We start from the raw sequence: 27,920 nt of genomic DNA, 5'->3' as shown, positions 1-27,920 counted from the left end.
AATAATGTTCAGATGTCAAAGTAAACTGAGACAATGAAAGTTTTCATTCTGATACAACACTCAGATATAAAAGAAAATAAAGACCAAGATACAAATATGGGAATATGGTTTTATTAAAAAAAAATTATATGCTCCAAAACATTTTACTTGGAAATCTTCACTACAAGTAAGAGAACAAAAAACAATAAAGAACTTCAGCATGAATACATATCACATACTTATTTATGGATACAGTAAATGCATTTTAATACAATACTTCCTAACATGTTATCTCATACTGTGTTAAAAATAATACAAGGAAGTGACACTAGAGAACTACAGAATCCTGGATTCTGTTGCAGATAAGGTATCCTTATTAGAGCCAAAAAAGGAGCCCTCGTAGGTGGCAAGAGAAAAGTGCCAAGCCATCCAAAACTAGCATGTTATCCAGTTGTGTGTTTTTAAGAATGCCATTAAAATGAAGCTGAGAATACGTTTAGATACAGTTCCCACTTCAAAGAACATCACAGAACCCACAGTGGGAGGGTAAAGATAGGAATGTAATTTTATTGTGGAGTTTTAGCCACAACCCTCACTCACTTCACTCTACTGTATGCAAAGGTATGAGGGAAAGTCTTGTCATGATTTGAAACTTAATCAGCATCAAACAATTCATAATAGCCAGGAACCTAATAAATGCCACAAAGCAGATAGGCCTTTAAGTTTCAAAGCTTACTTTGAAACTTAACTACTTAACATAAAAAAATTCACACTGCAAAAGAAACACACAAATTTAAGGATTATAAAAAAAAAAAAAAAATCCTTTAACAGTTTTAGTAACAATCAGAGAACTCAAAATGGAGAGAAACCCCCCATGTAATAACACAACAAGGCCTTTAGGTTCTCACTCACTCATTAGTAAAGCCCACACTGGAAAACGTCTTAAATGTAATCAAAGGAAAAAGGTCTTATGTAGTGACTGACTCGTTCCTTAATTCTGTATCAGAACTTCCATAAGAAAGAAACTTTATGGATGTACTGAATGTGCAGCAAGGCATTTAACCAAAGGGAGAGAATTTGAAGACGCTAATGCTAAAGTAGATAGGCATGCCTTCCCAACCACCATACATAAAACAGCACTCCTCTCCAGAGTCACACAAGCCCTTTACCCTGCTTTATTCTTCATAGCACTAACCACTTAATACACGATACATTTATTTCTTAAAATGTGTTAACTTCCTCCACTGGAATATAAACCCCCAAAAATGATGTTTTACAAAGCTATATCATCAATGCCTAAGATGAAACCTGGCATGTAGTAGGCACATAATAATTGTTGATGAGGGAATTATAGTGCCTTGCTGATGTAGAGTGTTTGTTATCTTGAAGATACTTCACTTAAATGAAATAAAATTTACTTAGGTTTAACACATACATACAAAAATCTGTTGTTCATTGTTTTGTAATACACCCTAGTAAAAAGCACTGTAAGTGTTATGGTCTACAGATCATTCTCCAATTATGTGGGGGATGGAAAAGTTGTACAAAAAGCACCCAGTAGCACCCTCATAACTACACCAGCCAGTGAGAGACCCAAGTGGCTCCCAAGGGTCGTAAAGGCGAAATGGAAGTTCCCATTTATGAAGAGAAAGTTATGGTATTCTCAGGTTCCAAATCTACATAATACTTTACTTCTCTGAGAACTAATTTCTTATTTGCCTTATTAACCACTGGTGTAGAGGGCATGGCAGTTTGGAATCCAATAGCAGCAACCCTTTTGTGCAGAGTTCGGCACTTAAGAACCGTGTCTCTTATTAATTAAAAAAAAAAAAAGAGGCAAAAAACCCCATAAAACAAAACCAAAAAACATTACTAAGGGCCTACCATTCATTAAGCACAATGTATTAAGATACATTTTTTAAATATGGAGTTCACCAGCACATAAGGAAAAGAACTATAAAGCAGTGTTACCTGTTTGATAACATGGGAAGGAACATTAAGGGAGCAGAAGCAAAGGAACATTTGACTGAAAAGGGCTGAAAAAACCTTATGGATCCAGTATCACTGGAGCTGAGTCCTAAAGCACAAGTATTCACCTGGCCACAAAGAAGGGCAAAGCATTCCCGGCAGAAGTAATGAGATCTGCAGAGTACTGAGGGGAGCCCAATGGGAAAGGAACTGAAGTATTTGCAATTGATCATCATGCTCCAAAAGGTGGGGGTAAGGGGACGTGTGGTTCTAAAACCATACTAAAAATGATCTAAATTTTTATACTTAGAAAGCACAAAGGTATTTTTGTAGTAAAACTGGTTAAAAAGCTATATTAAATAAAAATCTCTGTTGCGTAAGGATAAGCAAGGAGACAGGGGCAGGGATAGGGAGAGATTTTCCTTATACCAAGATGTTCTATCAGAATGTTTATCAAAAAGCAGCCTGGGTTGTAAATGCTGAGGAACACTGAACTAGAACATGATAACATGGGATGCACTGCAGAGAGAAAACTGGGGAGGTAGACAGAAACTAGATTGTGGCATTCTTTGTTGCCTTGCTCTGTGAAAGACCAAAAAAAAGAAAAAAAGAAAAAAGAAAAAAGAAAGAAAGAAAAAACATGAACCAAAAAGGATTTTAAACAAAAGATCAAAAGATGAGGGTTAGTTGTTTGGACATACTGAATTACCAAAATTGTGTGAGTGAAGATATTTAATAGGCAGTTAGAAAGAAGGCTCAGAGAGCAGGAGAAGCTGGGATTTGAGTTGCAAGTCTAGAAGTCAGCCTAACATTATAGCTGTCACAAGCAGCCAGGGCTATGAATGACATCACCTAAGAGTATTTAAAGTTAAAAAAAAAAAAAAAAAGAGCGAGAGTGAGATTGGGAGGGAGGGAGAGAAGGAAAGGGGGGGGAGGGGAAAAAGAAAACAGACCTTGAGGGAGGAGCAATATCTAAGGGGCAAGCAGAAAAAAAAAAGAAGCTCCAGGGGAAATGAGGAGAGGTGGAGATCAGCTTTAGACAGGAAGCAGGTGACCTCTTTTCTTCTAAAAATGGGGAAAATGAGTACGGCAAAGCCGGGAAATAGAAATTAAACTCCTCATAGTCTGAATTTTCTGTAAGAGCGGACCAAGCGCCATATGCTAAGGGAGGAGATAGAGGACATGAAAAAAGTAGTGAGGTTTAGATTAGCCACCAAGAGAAAAGGAGAGGAGCCACAGCAGGAACAAACAAGAGGCTTATACTGAGGGCTCTCCTAAAGTCGAAGGTGAGACACTCATAGGGATTACACCTTGAAGGGTTACATGAACTTCACATGGGACACAGCATTCCAGAAAAGGTGGGTGACAGGATAAATTCAATGGTGAGATGTGCAGAATGGTTACACTGAAGGACAAGAGGACAACGGACTTGAAGGGGCTGTGGAGAGCACTTCAACTTGTGACCCTTATAAAGCTGAAGCTGGAGGAAAGGAAGAAAATCTGAAACAGGCTGATGGTTTAGGAGAAAGAGGAACAGTCAAGAGGAGAAGGCTGTAAAGAAGCTAGAGATAGAATAGAAATACAGGGGGGCACCTGGGTGGCTCAGTCGGTTAAGCATCCGACTTCAGCTCAGGTCACGATCTCGGGGTCCGTGGGTTCGAGCCCCATGTCTGGCTCTGGGCTGATGGCTCAGAGCCTGGAGCCTGCTTCCGATTCTGTGTCTCCCTCTCTCTCTGCCCCTCCCCCGTTCATGCTCTGTCTCTCAAATAAATAAACGTTAAAAAAAAAATTAAAAAAAAAAAGAATAGAAACACAGGGAAAGAAAAATCAACAAAAATGAGGAAGTGAAAAAGCTGGAAAGATAGGAATTGTTATCGGTTACTGCAATTTAAGATTTCAGAAAGAGAACACAAGATGGTGATTTTCATTCAAGGTGTAGCCATGGGAGTAAGCTCCTGGAATGTGATGAAGTCACTGGCACAGAAGTCAAGGATATCAGCAAGGTATTAGACAGATCATCCCAAGATGACAAGAGGAGTTGAGGTAGACAGAAAAACCGTAAGCAAGATAGAAAGTTAGGTTCTCTGGCCATCTCTATTATTAAAGACAAAAATATTAAAATTTCAATACATCCAAAAAGGTGTGCTCTAAACACATATGAGCTAATGATGGACTAACCTAAATTGGTTTCACCTTCATTACTCATTTGATAAGCCATCCATTTTCTTTTAACAAAACAGGAAAATCATTTGAAAATGGTTATATAATGCCCAATAGCATAAAAATTTTTAATTCTATTAGTAATACATGGTGAAAAAAAATCAAACAATTCTCTTGTGGCATTGCATTATTTATCTTATTCTGGAAATGGGAGTCTAAATACTGTAATCTTCTACTTTGCCCATTTTTTATCCATCTAAAGCAATGAGGTGACTTGATTTTAATCGCTGAAGCGTAGCTTCAAGATAGACCTAAAAATAATCTGAAGATATTTAAAGTGGTCAATTTTATGTCACAATATTAAAAAAAGAAACCTAAAGTAATAAAAAAATTCTAAAAAGCTAAACTGGATTACTACTTAGTATTAGTTACAGGATGGCTGAATTAAAATTACATGCCATCTTAGAAATTAAAGAATTGTTCCTTCATAGATTTAAAAATATGTAATGAAAGATGGCGATGGCATTTAAAAATAGGTAACCCTGCTGGTTATCTTTACATAGTGTAACATTCTTAAGCTCAGTGTCAATATGTCTTCTTTTCTGGAACTTTTTCCATTTCACGGGTTGTTTTGTTCTTCTGTTTCAAAAAGAATAGCTGAACTTACTGGTTGGTATGATGCTGAAAGAAGTTTAAAATTTGTTTTGCATTTGCTGTATTCCATTCTTGTTCTTTCAGGGGTCCTTCGCACACAGATACATACTTTTTCAAAATTTTTTCTCCTACTTCTCGGAAATCCAAGGGTTCTTTCTGTGTCGTGTAGCTTGCTCCGGAAACACCACTATCCACTTCATGATTTTCTGGCTGTTGATCTGCACAATGCTTCAATCCCCAGTAACACATTTCTCCACTGTACATCATAGCCAGCAAATGAATGTCACTAAATATTCCTGGGAAAATCATTTAGGTTGAGAGATTAGAATTTAAATATTTAAAAAGAAACCTTGGTTATTAAAACTCTAATAAATTCCTTTTATGTCATTAAGTGTTTTTCCTTCTCATTTCAGTTACACTAGAAAAGCCAAATGATCACTAATATAATCCTCATTTAATTGGCATTTCTATCTCTATTTTACCTATAAAAGAGGTCCATCACTCCCAACCCCCCAAAAAACAGTTTGTCAGAGATTTTTTTTTAAAGAATCATTTAGGTCACTGTGTTCTTAAGTTCTAAAGTTGGGTAAATTATCACTAAGATCTGGCCACAAAAATATTTTGAATTCATGTAGAACTTTTAAAATTAATATTAAGGATTATTCAGAATTATGTTTAATATTGGCTAATAAAATATTAAAAAATAATTAGATGGGAATGCAAGCTGGTGCAGCCATTCTGGAAAACAGTATGGAGGTTCCTCAAAAAACTAAAAATAGAACTGCCCTACGACCCAGCAATTACACTACTAGGCATTTATCCAAGGGATACAGGTATGCTGTTTTGAAGGGACACATGCACCCCCATGATTATAGCAGCACTATCAACAATAGCCAAAGTATGGAAAGAGCCCAAATGTCCATCAATGGATGAATGGATAAAGAAGATGTGGTATATATATACAATGGAGTATTACTCAGCAATCAAAAAGAATGAAATCTTGCCATTGTAACTACATGGATGGAACTAAAGGGTATTATGCTAAGCGAAATTAGTCAGAGAAAGAAAAATCATATGACTTCACTCATATGAGGACTTTAAGAGACAAAACAGATGAACATAAGGGAAGGGAAACAAAAATAATATAAAAACAGGGAGGGGGACAAAACAGAAGAGACTCATAAATACGGAGAACAAACTGAGGGTTACTGGAGGGGTTGTGGGAGGGGGGGGATGAGCTAAATGGGTAAGGGGCACTAAGGAATCTACTCCTGAAATCACTGTTGCACCATATGCTAACCAATTTGGATGCAAATTTTTTTTATTTAAAATAAATAAATAAATAAATAGCCCCTGGGTGGCTAGTCAGTTAAGCATCTGACTTCAGCTCACATCATGATCTCCCAGTCCATGAGTTCGAGCCCTGCATCAGGCCCTGTGCTAACAGCTCAGAGCCTGGAGCCCACTTTGGATTCTGTGTCTCCCTCTCTCTCTGTCCCTACCCTGCTCGTGCTTTGTCTCTCTCTGTCTCAAAAATAAACAAACATTAAAAAATTTAAAAAAATAAATAAATAGGGGAGCCTGGGTGGCGCAGTCGGTTAAGCGTTCAACTTCAGCCAGGTCACGATCTCGCGGTCCGTGAGTTTGAGCCCTGTGTCAGGCTCTGGGCTGATGGCTCGGAGCCTGGAGCCTGTTTCCGATTCTGTGTCTCCCTCGCTCTCTGCCCCTCCCCCGTTCATGCTCTGTCTCTCTCTGTCCCAAAAATAAATAAATATTGAAAAAATAAACAAAGTAATTAATTAATTAATTAAATAAAATAAATAAAATAAAATTCTCTAAGATCCTTCCTAAATCTAAAATAAAATTTTCACACTTACAGAATACTAAGAACTAATTTTCAAAACCATACTATGTATAAAAATATACAGATTTAAGTATACAAAAACTATCATGTCAAAACACATTGTTTTCATTTTTGAATAAATGTTTTAAGTGAAGAAAAAAAAATAATTAGAACCTCTCTGATGGGGTATCAGGAGTAATTCAGCCAGGTAGGCTTCCTGGCTCCTAACCTACATCTTGAGAGAAATGAAGTAGGGAGGAACAAACTGCTTTAGATGAGAACAAGAAGCCAACACCAGAAGAGGACCTAGCCCTGTGGCAAAAGTGCTATGGAGTGGATGTTGTTTTCTTTTTTTTTTTCCTGGAAAAAAGAGACCCTATCTGTCCCTTTTGATTCTCCTGTGGAAGAAGTAGTGGAAGCTAGGGGCTAATGCAATCAAATTATGATTTAAGAGAAGACACTAGTACCACAAACATCCTGAAGAGAAAATTCCAGCCGTAAGAGTATACTACCCTATGATTAGAAATGAGAGAATAAGAGAAATTGGTGACTCTTGCTACTTTCTTTGGTTCTAAATAGGCTTTCGTGCCCATCCCTACTTTTTCTTTTACATCAATCCATATTGGTGGGTGAGGAGATTTTAGAAAGGCCACTGTCAATGCAGCTAATCAGTTTACTAGTTATCCGCAAGAAATACTTCCTACAAATAAACCAAAACACCATGTTTGTCAAAACAGGCCCACTGGAGGAGCATTTGGTATTTGCAATTTTTAGGACAGCTACGTGCCTGAATTAACTGAAAATAACAACTTTCAGTAGTTTAAATCATGCTGCTTTTTTCTAAGCAGTGTTTTCAAATAAAATGGAAAAACCTACAAAAGCTAACAAAGAAAAAGGATAATTAAAATATACTTATAAAATTGAAATATAGAATTTTCCCTAAGTTTTCTTCTTCTCCGTATTTGATTTCTCCCCACCAAAATTTCAGATGAAGTAAAAAGAAAGTTTACACATATAATCTAATGTCACTTGCCAGCTATGTGACCTTCAACACATCTTCTGGCTTATCATGACATCAGTTCCTCCACTTATAAAGAGATGGCAAAAATAAGTGGTTCTTCCCTCCCACACCTCAGTCTAAAACCCAAATGATGCTCTATATCCAGTTCCTAATATTTTCAGGTGGATAGATATGACAGGAACTAACATTTGCCACCTAGTATTTATTCTTCCCTTCTTTCTTAGTTAAGAGACAATTTTACTTGGGATGGCAATGTATCAGGTGAAGGGCTATACTGTAATCCCAGGTTCCCTTGTACCTGTCTGAAGCCATGTGATTAAATTATTGCCAGTGAAATGTAGGTGGAAGTTTTAAGTGTCAGGAACTTTTAAGAAGGTTATTCCAAAGGAGCAGTGTTGACTGAAAGAAACATCTTTTTGCCATTCCTATAGACTGAAACACAGGTGAGACGAAAAGACCTCCAGAAGCATGTTGAGACAGAGAATGCAATATCCTCAACAGAGGTGCATGTTGCACAACTCTGGGAAGTACTATTTACATGTATTCTGTATAAATGCCTCCCTCTGAAGCTGTAAGGCTGTAGTTCTGAAGATGATGGAGGAAAAAGGTAGGATCCTGATAGGAATCACCATAATCAGCTCTGGTTTTGGTTGTTGTTTTTTTTTTTTCTCAGTGTTTATTTATTTTTGAGAGAGAGTGCGAGTGAGGGAAGGGCAGAGACAGAGAGAGAGACACACAGAATCTGACGCAGGCTCCAGGCTCCAAGTTGAGCTGTCAGCACAGAACCTGACATGGGGCTTGAACCCAGGAACCGCGAGATCATGACCTGAGCAGAAGTCGGACGTTCAACTGACTAAGCCACCCATGTGCCCCGTAAGACCATTTTTATGTGAAAGAGCAGTAAATTTCTACTTGTTTAGAAGTTACTTCCGGGGCACCTGGGTGGCTCAGTCGGATAGGATCCAACTCTTGATTTAGGCTCAGGTCATGATTTCAAGGTTTGTGAGTTCGAGGCCCAAGTCGGGCTCTAGGCTGACAGTGCAGAGTCTGCTTAGGATTCTCTCTCTCCCATTCTCTCTGCCCCTCCCCAGCTGCATGCATGGCTCTCTCTATCTCTCTCTCAAAATAAATAAACTTAAAAAAAGTTATTTCCAGTCTGTTTCAAGTAGCCAAATCTAGTGCCTAATTGGGCTAATTGGGGATATGAAATAAAAGCAGCATGATATATAATTCTTTCAAAGTTACTATAAAGGGAATAGCAGTATTTTTTATTTTTTACATGAGAAGATATTTAAAAGCCCTTTTATTATTTTTTGGTATATAATGTATCTTGAAATTCATTTAAATCAGAGTAAAGTCTAGTAAACGTAAAAATTAAGAAAAAAAAACCTTTAAAACAGGAAACTGCAAAAAGAGATCACATTACCTTCACTCAGTAATTTAGCTGTGTCTAAGTCTTGGAAAGAAACTCCTTCATTTAACTGGATAGGACACCGGTAATTTAGCATCTGTAGCAAGTAACTGATTCCATCAATAAGATACTAAATGAAAATCAAAGCCAAAGAATTATAAGTATTATATGAAGAACTGTAGAAACCTCAAACGTTAATTTCCCCCCATTCTTTACTTAAGAGAAAATTGACTAGTTTGTAAATGTATCTTGTGGTTATTATATCACAATGGTAGAAGGACCCACCCCATCCCAAAACTTTTATAAATACAACCTTCCAAATGCTCCAATTAGCAAAAGAGTATGGGAGATAAAAAAAGAAAGAACTAACCAAGAACACATGACTCAGTAATATATTTGTCAAAGATGTTAACAGAGGAAGAAAAAGATAAAACAATTAATTGTTCAAAAACAATTTATTAAAACATGTGCTTGTTATAATTTAAGAAATACTATGAACAAAATTTTACATCAAGGGTAACCTCTCATTTCTAGGCCCGCATAAACTATGTATACAACCAACTCAAGTTTGAATTCTTAGTAAAACAACGTAAGACAGGTTCTTTGGATTTACAGATTTGGTCAGAAGAGTCAAGACGAATCAGAGGGCTACAGTGTTCTACAGTAGGGTCACGAGGTTCTTTATGAGTTATCTGCTGACAGAGAGAGGGTCACAGCCAAGTTTGTTTCCTTCAGGCCATAAATATGCTTAGAAATTAATACAGACAGTCTATATTCTATTTAAAAAAAAAAATCCCAAACTTAAAAACAGCACGTAAACTTCCCAGTTTACAAAGGCTTTCACATGTTATCTTATTTAATCTTCACAATAATTCCCATATGCTTAAGAATACATAGGGGCGCCTGGGTGGCGCAGTCGGTTAAGCGTCCGACTTCAGCCAGGTCACGATCTCGCGGTCTGTGAGTTCGAGCCCCGCGTCGGGCTCTGGGCTGATGGCTCAGAGCCTGGAGCCTGCTTCCGATTCTGTGTCTCCCTCTCTCTCTGCCCCTCCCCCATTCATGCTCTGTCTCTCTCTGTCTCAAAAATAAATAAACGTTAAAAAAAAAAAAAATTTAAAAAAGAATACATAGCTAGTAAGTTGAAACCTGGAGTGCAAACCCAGACCCTTTGATTCCACTACTCTTCGTACTACACCAATGACAGCTTTTTGAAACCTGTAAAGTCAACAGTCTAAAATATATAAGGAACACCTTTTTACCTTTTTAAGCAAACTGGATTTTCTTGTGAGCCACTCTCTCCTTTTGGTCAGAGAATGACAATACATATAGAGTAGAGCACCTCTTCTCCAAGAGAGGCATTCCAGAAGTTCATCCCCAAGCAAATCGCAGGGCTGAAATACAACAAAGACTTAGCTAAAAAAAGAAACCTCACATCTGTAAAAATAAAAATTAAATTCCAAAATATTGAGCAATTCAAAACACTTTCATTTCACAAAATTTGCCCTTTACTTGGCTACTTATTATTCACGAATGCCTTACTTTGTTTGAATCAATTATAAGTTTAGAAATCTACTGCTATGTGAAAATACTCCAATTTACAATTTTTTAGAAAATAATATTTAAGTATTTTAGTAGCCATTTCTAATATATCTGAAATATAAGTATTCCATAATCTGATTAAAAAGATAACTTTTCACTCAATAAATCATGCTGGGAACACTGGACAGCTACATGAAAAAGAATGAAACTGGATTACTTTCTTACACCATACACAAAAATAAACTCAAAATAAAATAAAGACCTAAACGTAAGACTTGAAACCACAAAACGCCTAGAAGAAAACATAGGCAGTAATTTCTTTGATATTGGCCTTAGCAATATTTTTTTAGGTATTTTTCTTGAGGCAAAGGAAACAAAAGAAATAAACTACTGAGACTACATCAAAACAAAAAGCTTCTGCACAGCAAAGGAAACCATCAACAAATGAAAATGCAACCTACTGAATGGAAGATGTTTGCAAATAACATAATGATATACCTGATAAGGGGTTAATATCCAAAACATATAAAGAATCTATATAGCTTAACACCAAAAAAACCCAAATAATACAATCAAAAAGCAAACAGAGGATGTGAATAGACATTTTTCAAACGAAGATATATAGAGATGGCCAACGGACACATGAAAAGATGCTCAACATTACTAATTATCAGGGAAATGCAAATCAAAATCACAATGAGATATCACCTTGCACCTGTCAGAATGGCTAGAATCAAAAGGACAAGAAATAATAAGTGTTGGTAAGGATGTGGAGAAAAAGGAACCCTTGTATGCTACTGGTAGGAATGTAAATTGGTGCAGCCACTGAGAAAACAGTATGAATGTTCCTCAACAATTAAAAATAGAATTACTGTATGATCAAGTAATTCCGCTACTGGGTATTTACCCAAAACAAAAAGACTAATTTAAAAAAATATATGCACTCCTACGTTTATTGCAGCATTATTTATAATAGACAAGATATGGAAATAACCCAAATGTCCATTAATAGATAAATGGATAAAAAAGATGTGGTAGATACAAAGGGTTATTATTCAGCCATAAAAAAGAAAAGATCTTGCCATTTGTGATAACATAGATAGACCTACATGGTATCGTGCTAGGAAAAATAAATCAGACAGAGAAAGACAAATACCACGTGATTTCACTTACGTGTGAAATCTAAAAACAAAACAAATGGATAAACAAACAAAAAGCAGAATCAGACTCATAAATACAGAGAACAAACTGATGGTTGCCAGAGGAATGGGCAAAACAGGTGAAGGAGAGAGAGCGGGATATACAGGCTCCCAGTTATGGAATGAGTAAATCACAGGGAAAATGGGTACAATGGTATTGTAATTGCCTTGGAAGATGTAGCTACACTTATGAACATAGCATAACATACGAAATTGTTGAATCACTATACCATACACTTGAAACTAATGTAACATTGTATGTCAACAACAGTTCAATAAAAAATAAGTGTTAAAAAAGGGTAACTTTTTAGAAATCTGTTACTTGAAACAAGATGACACTTGTAGTACTGTTAGAATAAAATAATGAAAAAACATATATATAAGGTTTTAATATATCAAACTTTTACTGTGTTGTATCATTTAAAACTTGGGATTATTTGTTCCCACAGTTAACATCCCCTGATAAACACATAGAGAAAAAAAAAAAAAAAATCTGGGTAAAGAGAGCCAGCAGGCAGTTAAAGATAATAAATTATTTGCTTGCAAGAATAGCCAGGGCTAGACAAAAATCTTGGAATCATCTAAATAGAGATGACAATAAAAAGCATGTGAACAGGTTGTCAAGCAGACAGAATAGAGAAAATCAGAGGATTAAGATATCCTTGGTGAGGGTGTATCTTTCCAGGATGGGAGAAAGGGCAGATGTTTGGGGAAGAACAAGAGCCAGGCTCTGAGGGCCTCAGAGGGATGGGGTGATCAATAGGAAGAAAAGCAGCAAATGCCCAGGAGGAAAAAGACTGTAAAAAGGACAAGAGATGTGTTAATTAGATCCCTCAGGACCTTCAATCTGCAGAAGTAAAGGGAGCAGAAATAGCAAATATCTGTCTTTAGAAAATGATCAGGCACCAGTAATTCCAATACAATTCCATCATGCAAATATTGTGAAACATATATGTGATACTTTAGTTGTGATGTTGGTCTGAGGTGTTAAAGTCTCATACATCCCTCCTTTAATCTTCATTTTAAACAGAGACAAAGACACATTCCAGAAGAAGAAATGACAGACTCTAAAGAGCAAAAGAGGAAGGAACAGCATTCCACCATAATTCACAGGAGTACAAAACTTACTTTTGGATGCATATTATTTTCTTTAATTAAAATTTCTGGTTCTGAAAGAAAACTGATCAGCTCTTTTACTTTCTGTGAAGAGTCCTCAGGAAAATCTTCATCTACTAGTTTGTTCTCCTCAAAATATGTCATGTCCAAAATGGCCTGCAGTAAAACAAACAAAAGTATCCATTAATGATTGAAGTGTGAATAACTTACATTTTAACCTTACATATACAGATGCTTTATTAGACAATTAAATTTGAAAAGTGGGAAAAATGTCTAGCTGTACACATAGTCTCTGATGGGCTTCATAGGAAACCTCATAGGTATTTTAGTAAAATATTGAATTAATGATAATCTTGCTTCTCTCAAAAAAAGTAAATAAAGAAGACTTTAAGCTAATCATATATGACATTAATTACGAAAAATATATTATGTTCCTTGCAATTTACACATACATACTTCTTGAACATTTTCTAAATGCCTGCTATATCAATTTAAGATCACTACCTCTAGTTTTATATATTGAATCTTCAAATAGTTTATTTGTTTCTTCAAATGCAGACCTAGCATTTGGGGAATATGTATTCTGCCACCCAATAAAGGCAGTATATAGCCAACATTATGCAATTTAAACACTAAATCCCTAGCATTCCTAAATATAAGATGCTCTGTTCAAGTACCTTAAAACTACACAACCTTTTCTCTCTTTTTTTTAATCTACTGGACTAAGACTAAGGAAACTGAGTTCTTCCACTAATCACCCAACTAACCAAGGACAGTCAATTTTATTGGTAAAATAAAGAAACTGCTTTTCAAAGTTCCTTGCTTTGAGGATAGAATGAATTAACATATGTACAACACACAGAATATTAATTATACAGGGCTACTTAAGTGCTAAGTGTTCTTGTGTTGAAGGCCTAAGTCAGGAAGAGCAAATCATTATCCTATGGATAGTAACTTTGATTCAGAACCATAATTAGGGTCTAAGGGGGCCTGGGGAATTCAAATCTGTATCTCTAGGTCTTTCATCTTATCTTTAGAAATAAATTCAAATGTTTAGAGGGTAGAAGTTTTTTTTAAAAAAAAATTTTTTTTTTTTCAACGTTTATTTATTTTTGGGACAGAGAGAGACAGAGCATGAACGGGGGAGGGGCAGAGAGAGAGGGAGACACAGAATCGGAAACAGGCTCCAGGCTCTGAGCCATCAGCCCAGAGCCCGACGCGGGGCTCGAACTCACGGACCGCGAGATCGTGACCTGGCTGAAGTCGGACGCTTAACCGACTGCGCCACCCAGGCGCCCCTAGAGGGTAGAAGTTAATTAAGATGGAGGGATGGGGGAAGCTTCCTTCTTCCCTTGAACACAGCTAGATAAATATCCAGTCATTCTGAACACCCAAGAAATCAACTGACTGAAAAAATAACACTACAAGTAAAATTGTGGAGGGTAGAATCTGCAGAGAGTTGATTTGGGGGAGATAAGAACTGAGGGTGCTCCAGAGGAGAGGGAGCCCTGCTAAAAAAAAGACTACTGCAAAGTATTATAAGGAGTGGAGTGCAACAAGTTTTAGAAGTCCACCACTACCAAGGTCGTGCCTGGCTTAGCAGTATTCCCGTGGGGAAGGAGGGTGGAGACCCTGCAGAAGACAGTGTGGTCTGAGGATTCTCTGGTTGCTGGGGGAGAAATAGATCCCCTGCTTGGAGTGCACTTGGGAGTGGAAGCAAGGCCTTCTAGGGGACAGAAGAAAGGGTGGTGCTAACGTGCTACACGATTCCCAGGCATAGGAGCAGGGACACTGACTGAGGACAGCGAGTCTTGACGCCAGTTTTCTGCTCCACTTTGCCATGAACTCAAAACCACTGTGCGGTCCTGCAAACATTTTCCTGGGACAGTTGGCAAGGGGCAACAGCTTGGCGAGACCCTCCCCCAGAGGATCAGCACAGGGCCCTACTGTACAAGTCCCTAAAATTCGGAGTTTAGAAATCAAGCCACACACCTGAGATAAAACAGCTCAGACACAGACAGCATGAAGACAGGGATTTGATGAAAGCCAGGGACACAAGAGAAGTGATTTTCTGTGAGGACTACATGAAAAGTGGCAGGCACAAGCTCCCTGCCTTGGGGATGGGAGAGCCAGGCAAAGCCATTTTGCTTCCCCTTCCCCTCCCCGCCGCCCATCAGTACTGAGCAACCTCAGTGAGCTAAAGAGCACCACCAAGTGGAGACCGGGTGCTTACACTAAGCCCTGCCCCCTGCACCTTGCATATGCATCTCTACATGGGCAAGTAGTGAGAACCAGTGCAACAAACATACTGGGTCACAAATCAGCCCTCAACAAACACAAAAAGATCTAGATCATTCCATGCATATTTTCAAACCACAAAGCTATGAAACCTGAAGTCAACCACAAGAAAATATTTGGAAAGACCATAGATACATGGAGGTTAAAGAACATCCTACTGAAGAATGAATGGGTAAATCAGAAAATTAAAGAAGAAATAAAGAAGTACATGGAAGCAAATGAAAATATAAACATGACAGTCCAAAACCTTTGGGACGCAGCAAAGGCAGTCCTAAGAGGGAAGTATATTCAATACAGGCCTATCTCAAGAAGCAAGAAAAGTCTCAAAGACACAACCTAACCTTACATGTAAAGAAGCTAAAAAAGAACAGAAAATAAAGCCTAAAGCCAGCAGAAGAAGAGAAATAATAAAGACTAGAGCAGAAATAAATGAAGTAGAAACAAACAAACAAAACCCAGCAGAACAGATCAACGAAACTAAGAGCTGATTCTTTGAATGTATTAATAAAATTGATAACCCCCTAGCCAGACTTATCAAAAAGAAAAGAGAAAGAACCTAGATAAATAAAATCAGGAATGAAAGAGGAGAGATCATAACCAACACCACAGAAATACAAATAACCGTAAGAGAGTATTAGGAAAAATTATGTCAATCAACTCGGTAATCTGGAAGAAATGGACACATTCCTAGAAACATAAAAACTACCAAAACTGAAACAGGAAGAAATAGAAAATTTGAACAAACCCATAACCAGCAAAGAAATTGATCAGTAATCAAAAATCTCCTGGGGCGCATGGATTGCTCAGTTGTTTAAGCATCGGACTCTTGATTTCAGCTCTGTCATGATCTCATGGTTTGTGGGTTCAAGCCCCACGCTGACAGAGCGGATCCTATGTGAGATTCTGTCTGTCCATCCCCTGCTAGCTCTCTCTCTCAAAATAAATAAATAAACTTAAAAAAAAAAAAAATCTCCCAACAGGGGCGCTGGGTGGCTCAGTCTGTTGAGCGTCCAACTCTTGATTTCACCTCAGGTCATGATCCCAGGGTTGTGGGATTGAGCCCCATGTCGGACTCCACACTGAACATCATGAACATCAAGCTTGCTTAAGATTCTCCCTCTCTCTCTCTCTCTCTCCCCCCGACCCTGCCCGTGTCAACCATCCATGCTCTCGAAAGGAAGGAAGGAAGGAAGGAAGGAAGGAAGGAAGGAAGGAAGGAAAGAAGGAAGGATCTCCCAATAAAAGTACAGGGCCAGATGGCTTCCCAGAGGAATTGTACCAGATATTTAAAGAGTTACTACCTATTCTTCTTAACCTGTTCCAACAACTAGCAATGGAAGGAAAAGTTCCAAACTCCTTCTATGCAGCTAGCATTACCTTGACTCCAAAGCCAGACAAAGACCCAATAAAAAGGAAAATTACAGGTCAATATCCCTGATAAGCATGGATGCAAAAATTCTCAATAAGATACTAGCAAATAGAATTCAACAGTACATGAAAAGAATTATTCACCACAATAAAGTGGGATTTATTCCTGGGCTACAGAGCTTGTTTGGTATCCGCAAATCATTCAATATGATACGCCACATTAATAAAAGAAAGGATAAAAACTGTATGATCCCTCTTAATAGATGCAGAAAAGCATTTGACAAAATACAGCATCCATTCTTGATAAAAACCCTCAACAAGTAGGAATAAATGGAACATACCTCAACATCATAAAGGCCATATACAAAAGACTCACAGCTAATATCATCCTCAAATGGGGGAAAACTGAGAGCTTTTCCGGTATGGTCAGGAACAAGACAGATGCCCACTGTCACCATTACTATTTGTCATAATACTGGAAGTCTTAGCCTCAGCAATCAGACAACAAAAAGAAATAAAAGGCATCCAAATCAGCAAGGAAGAAGTCAAACTTTCACTATTTACAGACAGCATGTTACTCTATGTAGAAAACCCAAAGATTCCACCAAAATATTGCTAGAATACATGAATTCAGCAAAGTCTCAGGATATAAAGTCAATGTACAGAAATCTGTTGCATTTCTATATACCAATAACGAAGCAGCAGAAAGAAAAGTCAAGGAATCAATCCCATTTACAAATGCACCAAAAATCGTAAGATACCTAGGAACAAACCTAACCAGTAAAACTGTGTAACAGTAAAACCGTGTAACACTTACGAAGGAAATTGAAGAGGACCCCCCCCCCCCCCCACTGCAAAAAGGAAAATATTCCATGTTCATGGATTGGAAGAACACTGTTAAAATGTCCATACTACCCAAAGCAATGTACACATTTAATGCAATCTCTATCAAAATACCATTAGCATTTTTCACAGAGCTAGAACAATCCTAAAATTTGTATGGAACGACAAAAGACTCCAAATGGCCAAAGCAATCATAAAAAAGAAAAGCAAAGCTGGAAGCATCATAGTTCCGGACTTTAAGCTATATTACAAAACTGTAGTCATCAAGACAGTATGGTACTGGCACAAAAACAGACACACAGATCAATGGAACAGAACAGAAAGTCCAGAAATGGATCTATAACTACATGGTCAAGTAATCCTCAACAAAGAAGGAAAGAATACCTGATGGAAAAAAGGCAGACTCTTCAACAAAAATGTTGGGAAAACTGGACAGCAACATGTAGAAAATTGAATTTGCACTCCTTTCTGACACCATATGCAAAAATTCAAATTTATAAAAGACCTAAATATGAGAGAGGAAACCATCAAAATTCTAGAGGAGAACACAGGCAGCAACCTCTCTGACCTAGGCTGGAGCAATTTCTTACCAGACACATCACTGAGGGCAACGAAAACAAGAAAAAATAAATTAGTAGTTCATTAAGATAAAAAGCTTCTGCACAGCAAAGGAAATAGTCAACAAAACTAAAAGGCAGCCTATATAATAGGAGAAGATATTTGCAAATGGCATATCTGATAACAGGTTAGTACTCACAATATATAAAGAACTTATCAAACTCAACACCCAAAAAACAAATAATCCAGTGAAGAAATGGGCAAAAGACATGAACATATTTTCACAGAAGACATACAGATGGCTAACAGACACATGAAAAGATGCTCTTCATCACTCATCATTAGGGAAGTATCAATCAAAATCATGATAAGATACCAAATTAATAATACAAGAAACAACAGGTATTGGCAGGGATACGGAGAAAGGGGAACCCTCTTACCCTGTTGGTAGGAATGCAAACTGGTGTAGCCACTCTGCAAAACAGTTCGGAGGTCCCTCAAAAAATTAAAACTAGAACTACCCCACAATCCAGCAATTGCACTACTAGGTATTTACCCAAAGGATTCAAAAATATAGAATCAAAGAGGCACATGCTCCCCAATATTTATAGCAGCATTATCAACTATACCCAAAGTATGGAAAGAGCCCAAATGTCCATCAACTGAGAATGGATAAAGAAGATGTGGTGTGTGTCTGTGTGTGTGTGTGTGTACACGTGTGTGTACATGGAATATTACTCGGTGATCAAAAAGAATGAAATCTTGCTATTTGCAACAACATGGATGGAACTAAAGTATATTATGCTAAGCAAAATAGGTCAGCCAGAGAAAGAATAACACCATATGATTTTACTCATATGTGGAATTAAGAAACAAAGGAGATGAACATAGGGGAGGTGGGGAAACACCGAAAACAGAAAGGGTAACAACGCACAAGAGGCTGTGAAAGAGAACAAACAGGGTTGATGGAGGGAGATGAGTGGGGGATGGGCTAGATGGGTGATGGGTATTCAGGAGGTCACTTGTTATGATGAGTACTGGGTGTTGTAAGGGATGAATCACTGAATTCTACTCCTGAAACCAGTTATTACACTGTATGTGAAGTAACTAGAATTTAAATAAAAATCTGAAGAGAAAAAAAATGTTTACAACTCTCTCACTGAAAGAAATGAAACAAGCAGGGAGTCTTCCAAAGGGAAAGAAAGCCAGGCAGAGCTCTGCCAAGTAACAGCAGCCCTTTGCGTTTTATGAGTAGTTGTTATAGGTTCAGTCAACCATGATATCTGAAGGCGGAAACCAGCTTTATGTACCTCCCAATAAGAAGTAGAGTGCCAGGCCCCTAAATGCTATACATGTGTACTTTGAAAGCTTAACTATGTTTACTCTACTCTTCATAACCACTTCGTCTTCATTATCAAGTAAAGCATATAAGGCACTCTGTCAACCATAAAGAGCTATAAGAACGTTAGTTACTATAATGAAATTATGTTTCTTAATGTCAACTTGCCTCAGCAGTGTTTGAGAAAACCAAACTAGGTCTTCCCCATACAGAGACCTGAATTTGAAAGGAAAGTAAAAAAAAAAAAAAAAAAAAGCAGCAGGGGGGAGACTGGGGTGCAGAAAAATTTTTTACAGTTGCATGACAATAGCAGGAGAGTCATGTGGAGGATCCCAAAAAAAGATGAATTTCAGGGAAAAAAAATAATCAGGGACCTTACAGAGACCTTTATTCCCTCTGAATAACTTTCAAAAGCTTGGAAATTGCATGTACTAGTGTTTTGCTCAATGAAATATAAAGGGAAGCAATTCTGCTATCTACAAGATTTTTTTCCTTAACAATACATTAAATAATAAATCTTCTTTCTATAGTTTCAAAGTTTCAAGTCTATATGTTTTATACATAAAGGGGTTTTTCTGACCAAAATTAAACACTTTATTTTTTCTTTTAGGTTTATTTAATTTTCAGAGTGAGGGCGAGCAAGCATAAGCATGCGAGTGGGGGTGGGGCAGATAAAGAGGGACAGAGAGAGAATCCAAGGCAGGCTCCCCACTGTCAGCATAGAGCCCCATGTGGGGCTCAATCCCACAAAATGTGAGATCGTGACCTGAGCTGAAACCAAGAGTTGTACCCTTAACCAACTAAGCCACCCAGGTGCCCTAACACTTTTTTTTTTTTTTTTCTAAGATTTTATTTTTAAGCAATCTGTACACCCAATGTGGGGCTCAAACTTACAACTTCAAGATTAGGGGTCGCATGCTCTACCAACTGAGCCAGCCAGGCGCCCCCAAAATCAAACACTTTAAATAGAGAATAAATTGGTTTCACTACACCTAAACTTTGGGGTCAGAGTCAATCATCTTATATAGGCAATCTGTCTCCATATCATCTCAGAAACCATATCTGTTTCAGTACCTGTGTGTAAAGTTCTAGAAGATTTGATGGGTTTGAACATTCTTTGTCTTCTCCACACAGAAGTTTCAATTTTTCTAGAGCTGCAGAAGCCCGAATTAAAAAGTGATCTGTAAGAGACAAAAACATGAATTTCATATAGTTTCAAGGTGTTCTTTAAACAAAAAAAAATGGTGTATCTGAAATCATATTATGTTACAGCATGAAGACGCAGCATGGTAGTAATATCTTATGTAAACAATGAAGTACATCATAATGCCTAATCCTACTTAAATTCATCACAGTAATTTATTCTCAATAGCTAGACTGAACTTCTCCAGGTTCAGTTGCCATTTCTTAAATGCAATTTGTATGTTCATTTTCATAGTGCTGCTTTTATGATGTTGACATACTCAAAATATTTAAATAATTGAAAACTTGTATTCGAATAGTACAAACAATATACATAAATCTACAGAAAGGGCTTCCACTAAAAACTTATAATTTCATAAATGTATTTCCTAAAAGAACATGACTGATTAAATCAAGTGCACCAAAAATGTAAGCTCTGAGCAATTTTAACTTTATCCTGTTTATGTATTTATGTATGTAAATAGCTGTTATAATCAAAATTACATAATCTAAAAAATTACATAATCCATCTGCATATTTTATTCCTTTAAAAACCTGTAAGTGGAACAAATTACCTAATTCTTTCAAAGAAAGTATTCTAATATGCCCTCTAAAAACAATTCACCCTCTCTCCCCTCTACATTATCTAATTTCTTTTTTTTTTAATTTTTTTTAAGTTTCCTTATTTATTTTGAGAGAGAGGGATAGCGCAAGTGGGGGAGAGGCAGAGAGAGGGAGACAGAGAATCCCAAGCAGGCTCCACACTGTCAGCTTGGAGCCCAATGAGGGGCTCGAACTCAAACCATGAGATTATGACCCGAGCGGAAACCAAGAGTCGGATGCTTAACCAACTGAGCCACCCAGGCGCCCCTATGTTGTCTAATTTCTTCCCTGTCTCCAGTATCATATTCCCTTTGTTTTCATGGTTTCACTTTTTTCTTATAGATTTTTCCTCCCTAACCTGCCAAGTGTCCATACCAAGGTGCTATTTATCTACCCTTCTGCACCATCTCATGTAGTCAAATTTAGACATGCCTACCATCAAGACTTCAAAGTCCCTGAATTTGCCCTTTCTGTGCTTCCCTTCAGAAATATGTATCCTTTCCAACACTAGCCAACAGACAGAAAATGTGGAACTTAGTGCAGGCCCATCTGATCCAGCTTTAGCACTTATACAAATAGTAAGTTGTTTAGTATTGGAGTGAAAGCAACACCAGCTTCATTATGTCTGTTGGCAACCATACGATGACCTTAAGTTTTTCCAAGTGAGGACTAGCCTGTATCTAAACCAGATTCTGATTGATTTAAGATCCACTATTTTTTTGCTTTGAAAGCTACTTCTTTAGCACTGCTTTCCAATCTCTCAGCCCAGAAGTAGCATCTCCCAACCTGGGGGGAAAAAAAATTCCACTGTGAATGGAACATGGCACTCTATATGTGCTTTAGAAACTGAGTTGACATTTTCTTCTTAATTTGCAAGATTATTTTAAATGTAAAGACTTGTACTGAATTCACTAAACCATTGCTGAAGGAGTATCTCACATGAATTCCTGAGTACAGGGGAGAGGGGATAATGGCTCACATTTTAGCAAACTTTTATAAAATATAACATTTTTACTAGAACCATTCAAAGTGACAACTGGCAAGGCAAAGACAAGTGACTCTTACATAACCTCTGGAAAAAGTCCCTCTCATGGCATATTTCTATATACTGAACATATTGTGCTTGTACAATGAGAAATAAAGAACAAAAATTGACCAGAAATAAAAAGGAGAGCAATCTTAGAATAATGTCTAGTTGTATCTCATCTCATTTGAAGTAGAAAACAGAAAACTATCAATTCCTATAATGTAATACAAATATGTAGCTGTTACAGGAAAGGACACATTTTGAGTGAATATTATTTTTGTTGTGTGGAAAAGAATGCCAAGTTCAGTTCAAACATCTGCAACCATGTTTTAATTTAACTTCATAAAATAAGAAAATGTTGCCATTAATACTCATTAATAGCTCATAACGAAGATCACTATTATTTTAGTTTTAGTAAACCTTCACAACTTTAAAGTCTCCCAAAAAGGGGTGCCTGGCTAGTTATTGGGTGGAGCATATGACTCTTTATCTTGGGACTGTAAATTTGAGCCCCATGCTGGGTGCAGAGATTACCTAAAACTAAAATCTTTAAAAATTAAAAAATCAAATAATGTCTCTCAACAAGGACATACATCACTTTACTTTTTAAATTTTTTTGATGTTTATTTATTTTTGAGAGAGAGAGAGTGACCAGGGGAGGGAGCAGAGAGAGAAAGGGAGACAAAGGATCTGAAGCGGGCCCCTTGCTGAGAGTGGAGAGCCCAATGGTGTCTGGAAGCCACCAACCATGAGATCATGACCTGAGCCAAAGTAGGATGATTAACCAGCTGAGCCACTTCTGTGCCCCACCACTTTACTTTTACTTCCACCCCTTATTCTAGTCTGGAGTAAAGAACTCTTCCATGGAAAAATGAGAATGACTTTTGGGCTCAGTGATAAGTGAATAAAAAACACTCTTTGATCTCTTTAGTCTGGTTTAAGTGGAGCTGGTGTGGGGTGAAGATCACTGCATAGCTTATTTAGAGGTAATCTGGATACACTTCCAGGTAATAGCCACTACGGTGGATAAACTATTCATGTGAATCCTGGGATTCACTTACCACAAACCAAAAAAGAAGTCAGCTTCAGGGTGGTCTGTGGATTTTGAAAAACATACTCTAAAAAAAGATAATCAAGCAAATAATCTTTATTGAACTTGAGCCATTTCATTGTGGACCCTATTCAATAAATTCACCAACAATCAATAATCTGGCAAAATGTTCCACTACTATTTTCCTATAAGTCTGATGACAATGAGTCAGACCACCAGAATTTAAAAGCCTATCTGTATTACTAAATGCTCAAAACTCAAAAATAAAATAATGTAGAACCTATAGGGAGCTGAGATGTAATAAGACAATTAAACTTAAAAGTCGCAGTAATTCTCTAAGCCAGTCTTTCCTAAGGAAAACACTTGGACCTTTCCAAACAAGTGTTCTAACACTAACAGAGCCGTGGTGAGAACTGAGGCGATGTATAGAAAAGAATCGTCCAAACTATACGAATGCAAAGCTCTTCTGTATTGTTTACAGTTGGATTTAGAATCCAAAACAGAAGACGAAAATTTATAAGGCAGCAATTAAAAAGTTTAACTGTTACACATGCCTAGCTATCTTTACTGCACCCCAATCATTACTTATCAGCGTACTATCAGTCAGCTTTAACTACTCATTTAAACTTTTGTACTTTTATCCAGATTCTACTCTTTTCCCAATCGCTATAGGCATAAAGACGAGCAGCACTGATTTGACTGACATGTAAGCGGTTTTCATGGGTTATGAAAAACGCAGTGTAGACGCAAATGCTTTGGCTTAAGGCAACGTGAGTTTCTGGAGGTGGACAATCGACGGTGCAGCGAGGGTCACAAGTGCAACACCTTCGGTAGCTCTGGCCTGGGATCTACACCGAGCACAGGCCGCAGCCTCCAGCCCGTACCGCGGTCGAGTGCCAGCTATGAACTACGGCCAGCCCGCCCGCCCCACTCTCCTCCGCTCCCTCACCATCTTCGCCGGCGGCTTCGCTAAGCTGCTGTATGTGAGCCTGAGCCAGGTCCCCGAGCTCTTCCACTCGCCTTACCACACTGGAACCTGCGGCCGCCATGGCCACGACGGGCGGGCGCGCCCCAGCCACGTGACTTTGCCGGGCCGCGGTCACCTGATTCCCCGGCTTGGGCGGGGCGTAAGGGCGGAGCTCACCCGGTTGGTGGGAGGGAACCCCAGCTCGGCAACAGGGCCGGTCCAGGCCCGTAAAGGTTGCTGCGGTTTATATTTTTTTCGTCTCCGGTTACTTCCTCTCCTTCCCACAATCCTGAGCGGTAGGGATACTTTAGGGGCTGGCATGACATCAGGGCACGCCTCTCTCCCGCCCCCTCCTCTAAACCAATCGGGAGCGGCCCACACCCTCAGGTTGGTCCAATAGGAAGCCAGCTTTCTCTGAGGGGGCGCTGGGAGGAGAGCGTGGCAGCTGCTGGCTGGTGGTGGTTGACTGGCCTTGCTCTTGTGTTTCTGGCCCCTGTCCGATTTTGGCCTTTGTAGCGAGAGCGTTGCCTAAAATCAAATGACTATAATCTCCTAGTCAGAAATGGTAAAGCCTGACAGCCCCCTTGTAGCACATCTAAGTCTTTGAGAGGAGAGGTTATTGTGCATCTGGGAGGGGGGCTCCCAGCGCTAGTGTGTGTTTCTAGTCTAGGTGTTGGAGTGTCGCTTTTCCAAATCTTAATTTTAGCTCCTGAGTTTGTTTTATTTCTTTCTGATCTGCTTTGGCTAGCCCGTATTAATGTACTTTAACCATCTCGCGTGCAGTGGTACCAAAATTTTGCATTTACAAGAAGTTCTATTGCCATACACCTCAACACCCTCAAAGTGCTCATAGTGTGTGAAGTTCACCCTCTCATGTGAGTTTCAAAGTACTTCGTCAACAAGTCTAATTTCTACTTTGCATTCCCTATATTCTTGCCTCTTATCAAATCTTAACTCAAGTTTTTTTCAGTTTGACACAGCACATCTTGAATGATCTCCATCCTATCTTACTTTTTATGAAAGATAGTTTTATATCTAATAGGAAACATTAAAAATAGGGAAATAGTATGTTGTAATTTATAAGCGATGGACCACAAAGGCTTCCCAGCTGACCTTTATAACAACAGTTTCTTCCTCCAAGTCACCCTAAATATAGAGGACAGACAGGAATCACGTATTAATTTTGTTTCCTCAGTGCCTTCTATAGTGCCTGGCACATTATAAGTATTCAGAAAGTGCTTATTAGTTAAACAAAAATCCCACGTTATCTTCTCATTATATTACTTTCTAATCAGGAAGCTAAAGGCCAGGAAGTTTGCATCATATGACCAATGTGGGCTAAAGAATCAAAATTCTAAGGGCACCTTGGTGGCTCAGTTGGTTAAGTGTCCAACTCTTGATTTTGGCTCAGGTCATGATCTCACGGGTCATGAGTCTGAGTTCAAGCCCCACTTTGGGTTCTGTGCTGACAGTGTGGAGCCTGCTTGGGATTCTCTGTTCCTCTCTCTGCACCTCTCATGCTTACACACATGTGAACTCTCTCTCTCTCTCTCTCAAAATAAATAAGCTTTGAAAAAAAAAATTGAAACTCTAATAAGCATTTCACACCTCAAAAAAGCCAAACCTTACTCAGTGTATATTTTAAATAAAATTTACAATTTCAGTAATTCATTAAACAACAATGGACTTTCAGTAGGAAGCATAGTTGAAACTGGAAATTATTTGCTCAACTGATAGTCATGTGTGCATGTCTTCAGAGAGATTTGGAAGGGATTTGAGAGCACATAGTACAACCCTTCATATCCAGATGAAGAAACTGGACAGAATTTGTCTATGAACTGCTCCAAACCCTAGAGTACATGATTCTGTGATTTGTCCAAGACTATACCAAAGTAAGCACCTGAAGAAGACTGTCTCATGGTAAACAGAGACAGCCAGCCCTCACCAAGAAAGGCACTGAAGAAAGTGCTTAAAGCCAGAGAAACCCTGCCTTAAAAAAAAGTGAGTAATTTTCTCCAATTTTACAGTTTGTTATTTTTACTTTAAAAACTCACATAAATATAATAAAAATATAATGCTAGATTTAAAAAACTTTTCAGAGAAATTAGTAAGTCATCATGAATCTACCAAAAAATATCTTCTAAAATAAATAATTGATCTATTTGTACCATTGTCCTCATCACTGATATATAATTGGATAAAATCCAATTAACTGAGAAGAAATAAATTAAATTAAATTTACAAGCAGGAAGACCTTGTGCTTTCTGCAATGTCTCTCTAGTTCCCTCTATTGACAATATTTAACATTGTATCAGTTTACAAAAAAAAAAAAAAAAACATTTAAAGGGCCCATATATTTTTCATAAAAATGGCAAAAAGCATAAATTTAGAGCTAAGGAGCAATAAATCTATAACCAGCACAGTGGAGAAGAATATATCTGGCACAGTGAATAGCACATGCAATGACTCTGACTTTGGAAAATGCTTGACAGCTTGGAGGAATGGAAGGAGGCCAAAGGTTCCTAGTTGGGGGGGGGGGGGAGTGAAACAAGGTGAGGATTAATAGCACAGGTGGAGGTTATCTCTTAAAGTGGATGCCTCACTCACAACCATGGAAATGAACTCCAAAACCTGGAGTAAGCTCCCACTGGCCATGTCTATATTAACTGACCTTGTCTTCTGGCCATGACCAAATTATTTATTCAATTATGTAATCATTAATTCAATGTTTAATGAACACCTACTGGATGCCAGGCATAGGTGTATGGTAATAAATAAGACAGAGTAGCCTTTGTGGAGATAGATCAAATTGGGGATAATAGATAGATCCAGGGGTAAAAATTTAACAGAAGCCAAGCCAATCAAATTCTTTCCCCTGGTAATTTGAAATACTGAAGAGAGAAGCACAGAGACAAGACTAATCATATTAATGTCAGCAGTCCAGAGAGAATTCTGCTGCTGTGGAGTTTCCTGGGGAAGGACTTGGTTTATCTCCCTAAGTCTTGGTTGCTCAACGTTTCCTCGATAGTTTCCAGCATCTTTATCCTGAAACTAATTAGTGCCAGTTCCTGTTGTCTGAAATCAAAAAACAATAATACAGAATGGGTATAGGTTGGTAGGGGCATGTCAGACAGGGCTTCTGGTACCACGTTAAAGATTGTAGACTTTATCTTACGTGGGACAAGAAGCTATTGAAGCTTGCTTACAAGCAAGGAAGCGATATGATCAGATTGTATTTTAAGGACCTTACTCTGGTTGCTGTGAAGAGAATGGAATGACAGAGTGTGAAAGAGAAGTGGGTAGTTCACCTGGGAGACCATTTAGTTCTCTGGATGAGAAATAAAGTAATTCATACTAGAATAGGGACAGTGGAAATGGAAAGCAGTGATTCAGTTGGATACACTATAGTAGTAGAATCAGTAGGATTTGGGGAAGGGATTGGACATGAGAGGTGCAGGGGAAAGATATCAAGGATGGGTCCAGGTTTTTGCCAAGAGCTACTTGGCCAAGGGTAGTGACATTTACTGATTCAGATGAATCTGAAGGAGGAGCAGATCGGTGAAGGAGAGCAAGAATTGAGTCTTGATTTCTAGAGGTCTTTATGCAAACCCAAGCTGAATAAAACTTTTATCTAATGTAACTTTTTACATTCATCTAACTGGCAATCCAATTTTTTCCTTTTAATTTTTATTTAGTTGTGTTTTTTTTTTTTTTTTAATTTGAGAGAGAGAAGAGAGACACAGCGTAGGGGAGAGGAGCGGGGGGGAGGGGGAGAGGAGAGGGAGGGGGAGAGA

General features: G+C 38.1%; 1 protein-coding gene across 2 annotated transcripts; it reads right to left on the bottom strand.

The window, feature by feature from the left end:
* Positions 1–95: 95 nt before the first annotated feature.
* On the bottom strand, positions 96–24,545 carry RIMOC1 (RAB7A interacting MON1-CCZ1 complex subunit 1). 2 transcript variants are annotated; one of them, XM_086677977.1, is made up of 7 exons: positions 24,109–24,545; positions 20,371–20,477; positions 12,903–13,046; positions 10,296–10,427; positions 9,052–9,166; positions 4,775–5,057; positions 96–4,429 (listed from the first exon to the last, which is right to left on the bottom strand). In XM_086677977.1, exons 1-7 carry the CDS (start codon positions 24,206–24,208, stop codon positions 4,408–4,410), a joined length of 903 nt encoding a protein of 300 aa, XP_086534103.1. In that variant the 5' UTR covers positions 24,209–24,545; the 3' UTR covers positions 96–4,407. The 2 variants fall into 2 exon arrangements, with proteins under 2 accessions (XP_086534103.1, XP_025780744.1); XM_025924959.2 differs by having other exon boundaries at positions 96–5,057; positions 24,109–24,537.
* Between the last annotated feature and the right edge of the window lie 3,375 nt (positions 24,546–27,920).

Source organism: Puma concolor, chromosome A1 (assembly GCF_028749965.1).
Source record: "Puma concolor isolate L17-30 chromosome A1, mPumCon1.1.hap2, whole genome shotgun sequence".
NCBI classification, from domain to species: Eukaryota; Metazoa; Chordata; class Mammalia; order Carnivora; family Felidae; genus Puma; species Puma concolor.
The sequence above is the reverse complement of the archived record's forward strand: the minus strand, read 5'-3'. Positions and strand labels throughout refer to the sequence as shown.

What these genes read in the sequence shown, in the direction of transcription:
- RIMOC1 (XM_086677977.1), bottom strand. Translation starts at nt 24,208, where the DNA reads ATGGCGGCCGCAGGTTCCAGTGTGGTAAGGCGAGTGGAAGAGCTCGGG. An exon ending in CGAAGCCGCCGGCGAAGATG is followed by an intron (nt 20,478 to 24,108) that starts GTGAGGGAGCGG and finishes TGTCTCTTACAG; the next exon opens with ATCACTTTTTAATTCGGGCT. An exon ending in TTCTAGAACTTTACACACAG is followed by an intron (nt 13,047 to 20,370) that starts GTACTGAAACAG and finishes GTTTTACTGCAG; the next exon opens with GCCATTTTGGACATGACATA.